Raw genomic sequence first — 8,399 nt, forward strand, 5'->3', positions numbered from 1 at the left:
TCTTTTATGATACTGTTGTCTCCACTAAGTATTTCCTTAGGGTAGGGTTGTAGCTTCTCTTTTTCAATTATAGTCTCTTTTGGGTTATTTGTTTTTTTAAGTGGTTTCCCTATAACTTTTTATCTATTGTAATAAAATATTGGATAGATTATATTTACAAATATTTTGTTTATAAATTTTTACAAACTACGTTATGTACTTTGGGTAGTATATGTTCAAGTAGTATATGTACTACCCATAGTACATAATGTAATTTGTAAACAAAAAATTTATAAATATAACTCTTTTCTAAAATATTTATTCAAAATTTAATAATTATACATCGGATTAGTTATTTTCAATTTCACACAACACCAATGAGTTTCTGATTTGATATATCCTGAGCATATTTAAATTATCTTATTTTAATTTCAGAAAAAGTTAAAATTGAAATATTTTAAAAAGAATTTTTGAATGAAACCAATTTAATCTATCCATATATGGTTATGATTTTATAGTGACATTTTTTCCAAATTTAATAGTGATTTCCTTTTGTTTTGTTTACTTGTTGCAATATATGTTTGTGTATATTTTGATTTCGTTTTATGAACAAAATTTAATTAATATTTAAATGTAAGATTTTCAAATTAAGTAAAAAATGAAATAATTTTATTCTGACAGCTTATGTGAGTATTTTTATGACATGAGAAACATATGTAATTTTTACTCAATTTTTTTAACAAGTATGTTCTGTCCTTGAGACAGAGATATCCAGCCCAATAGGCAGGTATGTTTATCTTGGATCTAGTGCCCTCTCTAAGGTATCTATGAAGGAGATACCTTTGAGTCAAGCAGATCACTGTTCACAGAATACTATATAACGGCGTTAGCCAATTGGGTGTGTGTGTGCGCACAGTGACAACATAACAGTAAGAGATAGCGTAACGTACCTTTAGGGTTTACCTGGTATTTTATAGAGGTTACCTGTGGGTAGCGTTTGGCCGAGTCTACCTTGGCTAGTTGCCGACGCAAGGATATTATGGAATCTACTTCGGCATCTGGTGAAGCAAATGATCCCATTATGATCTCTGACTTGCCGACTTCGTCATCTTCTCGTGATTCATCTAATAGTATTTTTGATTCAGGTATTCCCATTCTCGTCTGATTCAGCTTTTTCCTTGTTTTAGGTATTTATGGCATCTTCCCCTCAAGAAGTTGTAGATGAGTTGGGCTCGGCTGAGTCGTGTTTCGAGTCTCCTCATGCCTTTCTAGTATCCAGGTTTCCCTGGGTGACCTACGAGGTTTTGAATACCACATCCGAGATAAGCTCGGATGATGTCGCCGGCCTTCCCGTTGGGCAATTGAAAAATTACGATATAGTCCCTCCCAAGAAGATGAGTCGGTTTGCTTTGGGGGAGCAGAAGAAAACCCTTGTTTCTTTTTCTTTTATCACGACGTCGTAACTCAACTTGGAATTCAGTTTCCTTTGACCGAATTCCAAATTGATATTCTTAATCATCTCCATATATCACCCAACCAACTCCACCCCAATGGCTGGAGTTTTGTGAAGGCCTTTAAGCGTTTTTGTGCATACTTTGCTCTGCAGCCTTCCGTTCGCGTATTTTTTTATTTCTTCCAAGTTGTTTCTTGTCGAACTGGTCGTGAACCACCAGAGAGAAAGGGTTGGGTTACCATCCGGGGTGTTCCGGGTCCTAGACTTTTTCATGTTTATACCGAGTCCTTTAAAAATTTTAAAGACCAGTTCTTTAAAGTTTCTGCACACACCCCGGTAAAGAGGTATGGTTTCTTTATAACCCTGGTACCGAGGGTGTGGAGGGAAAATTTCCCTTATGTTGGTCATCTGACCACTTCCAGTTTCCTCCTTCAAGCTATCGCTTCAACGAATCGGAGTTAAGCTCTGCCAACATCAATAGTGCCATTGCCATTGGTACATATCTGCAGTCACACAAACATGCCAATGTTGCCTCCCTCATTTATAAGTCGCAAGAAAAGATGGATGCCGAATTGAGTATGTTTATTTCTACATTAATATGGGACGACCAAGCGAGCAGCTAGGTGAAAGTGACAACCAGCCTAGCTGGCTCTCGGTTTTAAATCGGGGTGCCAAGGGCGCTGTTACTGATTCTACAGGCAAGAAAAGAAAAGCCCATGAAGAAAAGTCTAAGAAACCTCCTTCCCTTACTGCCGAGAAGAACAAAGGAGTCCCTGGTGACAAATCCAAGGGAAATCCTGAGAAGCGTGCTCCTGTGGCTTCCCAGGGCGTGTCAAAGTCGGCTATGCCGCCACCTTACTCTGGGATTTCCAAGCATTCGTTATGGAAATCCGGAATAACTGATGCTCTCCGGGATGCCGTGAGCCCCCCCTGAGATTTTCTTTAACTCGTGCCCCTTCATCGCAACGCAAATAAGAGAACTGGAGGATATGGAGTTGGGTTGTATGAAAATGTCCACCATGGTTAAGCCACTCTGGTCTTTGAAGGATAACTATCTTCGCACCTTAAGTGACCTGAATACATGCCAGGGTGAAAAAGCCAAGGCCATTGCGGACTTATCGCAGGTGAAGGAAGAGAAGAACCAAGCTGTTTTGACGTTGACGGAGACTGATATGCCTCTAGCATATATATGATTTTTAGCCAAAATGAGAAAGAAATCTTGATTAATCTTGGAGAAAAGGGCTAGAATTACTATTAGTTTGATAAATCTCAATCAAAGATTGTGCAACTGATTTCCTTCTAATTTTGTAGGAAACAGGACAAAAATAGGCACTTTTAGAAGTTCAGGCCAGAGTCCCACGCCAATAGCGTGAAACTCACGCTAGTCGCGTGAGAATCCAGAGACATCCACGCTCATGGCGTGAAACTCACGCGAGTTGCGCCAGTCATTATTTCCATCCACGCTCATAGCGTGAGATTCGCGCTAGTAGCGTGAACATCCAGAGACATCCACGCTCATAGCTTGAAACTCACGCTAAGAGCGCCAGATTGCGAAATCACAACACCGTGTTTTTAAAAGGGCAGTTTTGGAAGATGAAAAGGGGGACTATAAAAAGGATGCTCAGCACAGAATTAGGTATTCTGGACCTAAGGAGACCGTCGTGCGTCAGAAGGAGAGCTCTGGAGAGAAATTCTTGATCTTCTTCTTCTTCTTTCTCTATTAATTTACCGTTTTATGAATATTGGATTTTTAGCCATGATTATGGTTGGCTAGTTATTTTTTTTTATTGTAGTTAGGGTCACAAACCCTATGTGAACCTTTGTTACAACGGATTGATTAATTTCTACTTGTTTATATAAAGTTCTTTATCTTTACCTTGTGCGAAATTTATATTCTCGTTATTAGAATTGATCAATCTGATAGTTGAGGATAGTTTAAGGGTTAGAACCCTAGATAGGAATATTGGGGTTTTCATCCTGAAAGGGGGTAGGATAACGGTTCGTATGCATGCTAGGAATAGATGTGTATTGAATTGCAGATGTTTGAATTATCGTGTTCATTGCTTAATTCTCATGAGGGGTTGCTAAGGGATTAGGATTCCAATTGAGATTAAAGGGTTAAATTGCCAAAGGATTGGAATTTAACTAATTAATTTTAGATGGTAATTATCTGAGTATTTATATAATTGAATATTCTTAAATCAATCCAAAGTAATAAGTGGGGATCATAAGGTGAGTGCACTCTAGCTACAATGTTTTTCTTCACATTTACAAAAATCAATTCTCACTTTATTGTTCTATTTCTCATAAACAAAATTACAAAAACAAGTCTTTATTATTAGTTCTCACTTTTACACAAATCGACAATATTTGTCAAAAACCATTTGAACTCATCCATTCTTGAAAGGAATATTAATTGATATTCGACCCAATCCCTGTGGAGACGATATTCTACTTACTTTCTATATTACTTGTGCGATCGGTATACTTGCCGGAGAGCAACAGAGACGAAGGATAGTTTCACCAACCTCCAAAGAGAGCATAATGAACTTCAAGTCTTACATGCTTTTAATCATAAGTCGCTGACTGATTTCAAGATTATGTTCGAAAAGGTTGAGGCGGAGTTGAAAGAAGCTAAGTCGGAGTTGAAGGAAGCCAAGTTTACCGCCGAAAACTATCGAGTTGAACTCGAGAAATCCGTGGTAGGTTCTTTCAACAATGCTCTTAATCAACTGAAAGTGGTCAACCCAGAATTAGCATTTAACACAACCGGAATACACCCCAAGGTGTAGTCAGCAAGGGTGTGATTGTGGGGGGCCCTCCAGAATCTCCACTGTGTGACTCTGTTACTCGGACAGAAGCCGGGGAAGAGGGAGGTGAAGAAGTTGGCACTCAGTCTGCTCCTCCTGCTTCATGAAGGGTCGGGATGCCGGTTTGATTTTGTAATTTCTCTTTAGGGCCTGCGAGCCCCTTTTTGACTTGTTTTGAATATTGCCGGTTTTACTCCGATTTGACTTTGAGCTTTTTACCGTCTTCGTATATTCTGTTTTACGATTTGACGTCTTGCATTTTCTACTTTTCGAATTCACCTTAGATGCATTTATCTAGGTATTTGGATTTGCATAAGCCGGCATGTTTCCCTTAAGTCGTAGTCGCTTTTGTTAAAAGTATTTCGCATCTTTCTTACAACTAGGCATTTGCCTTTAGCACCTAAGTTTATAACTTAGACAAATTATGCATACTTCAAACCTTGTCCGAGTTTCCCCTCAATGTGATATCCGAGTTGCGACTTGGGTTATTTGTTCTTACGAAACCCAGAATTTTCCGAGTTATGTAATGAACTCTATCCAAGTTGCACTACGTGTTTATCGGTTGTAATGTCAACTCGGATACATGTACTTAACCCGTGCATTTTACGAGCTTTATACTATTAAATTATATTCGAGTGTCTTACACCATTCATTGGTGTAATTTTTCAACTCAACTAAATTTACTAAACCCGTGCATTTTACGAGTTCTTATTGTTGACCTGGCCGAGGTCAAAGCATTATACGAATTCCGCTTTATGTCATTCTCGTTGACGCATTTTTGTTTTGACTTACTCGTTCTGGTAAGCCTGTATTAATAAAGGATCTCGTCTTTACTGACTTAACCACTTGATTGTATTTGGTCTTCATAATTCAATTTTATCTAAGGCAAAAACAATACTGTCATCTGTCCCCTTTGGTATCTTGACCAAAATGGGGAGCATTTCGACTTGATCAGAGTCACTATAACAAATTGTATCTATACCTCGAATTTTGTATTGATGCATCATAAATAGACAAGTATAAATATTTAAAAAGAAAAATTTCTCATTTATTGATATCAAATTGAGAACTACATGAATTTTCCTGCATATTCAGCTTTAGTTAGATTCCTAATAGTGGAAAATATAATTGAATAGAACTACTGTAAATGGGCAAAGGTGGATCCCAGATTTAACTGTAATATATCTTCAGCTTATCCGCATTCCAGGTTCTTTTAACTCCTTTGCCTTCTATAGTTTCAAGGACATAAGCTCCTTTTCTGAGCTTCTCTTTAACCCGGTACGGGCCTTCCCAGTTTGCGGCTAGCTTTCCATCCCAGGCATTCTTATTGCCAATGTCTGCTCTCCTGAGTTCCAAGTCATTTTTCTCGAAGATTCTTGGTCTCACTTTTTTATTATACTTGACCGTTGTTTGCTATTTGGCCATCATATCCCGGCAGTGAGTTGTAACTCTGGCTTCATCTACAAGTCTAACTCATCAGTAAGCAGTTTACTGTTTTTGTTGCTCGCCTTGTCCAAGACTATTCATCCTTCTCCAAGAGGGTTCTCCAACTTCCACCAGAATCATGGCTTCACATCCATACATTAGTCGATAAAGGGTTTCTCCCGTTGCAGTTTGGGTACTTGTTCTGTAACCCCATAGGACAAAGTATAGCTGTTGGACCCAGCTTTCTTTAGCATCAAACATTCGTTTTTTGAGACCGTTCACAATCACTTTGTTGGCTGTTTCGGCTTGCCCATTCGACTGTGGGTGTTCCACAGATGCAAAGCGATGTGTGACTTGTAGGTCTTTCATTAACTGCCGGAATCTTTTATCAGCGAACTGTGTTCCATTATCAGTGACCACCTCGACTGGTATTCCAAATCTGGAAACAATGTTCCGTTCAAAGAACCTTTGCACTCTGGCCGAGGTGATTGTGGTGACTGGTTCTGCTTCTATCCATTTTGTGAAGTAATCCACAGCCACAATTAACCACTTAAGTTTCCCGTCAGCAGCTTTAAAGGGTCCCAGTAAATTCATTCCCCATTTGAAGAAGGGCCATGGAGCCAAGATGCATTTCAGCTCTTCAGGTGGTGAAATGATTAATTTGGCATGTTTCTGGCAGCTGTCACATTTCTTGACGTGTTCTTTAGAGTCTGCCTCCATTGTCGGCCAGTAATACCCAGCTCGAAGGGCCTTTCTAGCCAGAGCTTTGCCGCTCATGTGATGGTCGTTGATTCCTTCATGTATCTCGGCGAGGACATATTCTGCTCCTTCCGAGTTTAAACATTTAAGCATAGGGATGTGCAAACCCTTTCCAAATAGCTGGTCATTCACAATTATGTATTGTGTCGCATCTCGGACCAGCTTTCTGGATTCCAGACGATCTTCTGGCAATATTCCTTTTTCCAAGTAATCCACTATGGGTTTCCTCCAGTCATTTGCCGAGGTTATCACCATTACGCAGCTCGGCATTGTCATGCTTTGTTGTACCACAGTTCCGTGGTTACCCGGATTCTTGGTGCTTGCTAATTTTGACAAGATATCAGCTCGGCTATTCTCCCATCGAGGGATGTGAGTAACCTGCACCTCATCAAAACCGGCCATTATTTCTTGAACTTTGTTCAAGTATTTTATTAGTAGAGGACCTTTAGCCTGATACTTTCCTTCTATCTGCGAAGTCACCAATTGTGAGTCACTGAAGATTTGTACCTTTCTAGCTCCGTGTTCTTTAGCTTGCATCAAACCAGCTATCAGAGCTTCATATTCAACTTGATTATTCGAAGTCGGGAATCCCAAGTTTAAGGAGTGTTCAATTGTTACTCCTCCTAGGCTTTCTAGTATGATCCCAGCTCCTCTTCCTTTATTGTTGGAGGATCCATCTACGTAGACCTTCCATGCACCCCCAGACTCTTCATGTTCCAGGTTCAACGGTGTTAGCTCCATTACGAAGTCGGCCAGAGCTTGTGACTTGATGGCCTTCCGACTTTCATATGCTATGTCGTACTCACTGAGCTCAATTGCCCAGTTAGTCATTCTTCCTACCAGGTCCGGCTTATGAAACACCTGCCATATAGGCTGATTAGTCCTGACTATTATTTGATGCCCCTGAAAATATGGCCTTAATCTTCTGGCCGTAATCAGCAAAGCAAAAGCCACCTTTTCTAGCTTTTGATATCTGACATTTGCACCTTGTAAGGCTCTACTGACGAAATAAATTGGCTCTTGGCCTTCATTAGTTTCCTTGATCAGGACAGCACTTGTTGTCTCCTCCCCCACAGCGAGATACAAGATTAGAATATCTCCTGGATCTGGCTTTGAGAGTACTGGTGGAGTTGCTAAGCATTTCTTGACATTGTTGAACGCGGCTTGGCACTCCGGGTTCCAGCCTTCTATTGCTTCCTTCTTTAATAGTTTAAAGAATGGGAGGGCATTCTCAGCAGACTTCGGTAGGAACCGGGTTAACGCAGCCAATCGACCGGTTAACTGCTGAACCTCTTTTTTATTCTATGGTACTTTCATATCAAGCACTTCCTTGCATTTGTCAGGATTAGCTTCAATTCCTCTATGGGTTAGCATGAAACCCAAAAACTTCCCAGCTGGGACTCCAAATGAACATTTTACCGGGTTTAGACGGATACGGTACTTCCTGAGTTTTCGAAATGTCTGCTCGAGATTCTGGACATAATTCGTCATATCAAACGACTTTACAATCATATCGTCAATGTATACTTCTACATTCTTGCCCAGTTGATCTTCAAGAACTTTATTCATCATCCTCTGATAGGTTGCCCCTGAGTTTTTAAGCCCAAATGACATTACATTGTAGCAATAATTGGCTTTTTCAGCAATAAAGGCGATTTTTTCTTGATCCCCCGGCTACATTAGGATCTGGTTGTACCCCGAGTAGGCATCCATGAAGGGCAATAAACGAAATCCTGCCGAGTTGTCTACCAGCTGGTCTATGTTCGGCATAGGATAAGAATCTTTTGGGCAAACTTTGTTCATGTCCGTGTAATCAGTACAGACTCTCCATTTCCCATTTGGTTTTTCACCATCACCACGTTCGCAAGCCATGTTGTGTACTGTATCTCCCGAATGAACCCAGCATCCAACAGCTCCTTAACGTGTCTTCTAGAACTTGTTTCCTTTCTGGTCCCAACTTCCTTTTCTTTTGG

General features: G+C 40.1%; 1 protein-coding gene across 1 annotated transcript; it reads right to left on the reverse strand.

The window, feature by feature from the left end:
* Positions 1–5,730: 5,730 nt before the first annotated feature.
* LOC133303882 (uncharacterized) lies at positions 5,731–8,040 on the reverse strand. Its single transcript, XM_061503851.1, has 2 exons — positions 7,738–8,040; positions 5,731–7,623 (listed from the first exon to the last, which is right to left on the reverse strand). Exons 1-2 carry the CDS (start codon positions 8,038–8,040, stop codon positions 5,731–5,733), a joined length of 2,196 nt encoding a protein of 731 aa, XP_061359835.1.
* Between the last annotated feature and the right edge of the window lie 359 nt (positions 8,041–8,399).

This window comes from Gastrolobium bilobum, unplaced genomic scaffold (assembly GCF_033153095.1).
Source record: "Gastrolobium bilobum isolate Gb01-03AN ecotype WA unplaced genomic scaffold, APGP_CSIRO_Gbil_v1 utg3122, whole genome shotgun sequence".
NCBI classification, from domain to species: Eukaryota; Viridiplantae; Streptophyta; class Magnoliopsida; order Fabales; family Fabaceae; genus Gastrolobium; species Gastrolobium bilobum.

Coding starts and splice junctions, on each gene's coding strand:
- LOC133303882 (XM_061503851.1), bottom strand. CDS start 8,040: ATGTCATTTGGGCTTAAAAACTCAGGGGCAACCTATCAGAGGATGATG. Junction 7,624..7,737: donor AGGAAGTGCTTGATATGAAA/GTACCATAGAAT, acceptor CTATTAAAGAAG/GAAGCAATAGAAGGCTGGAA.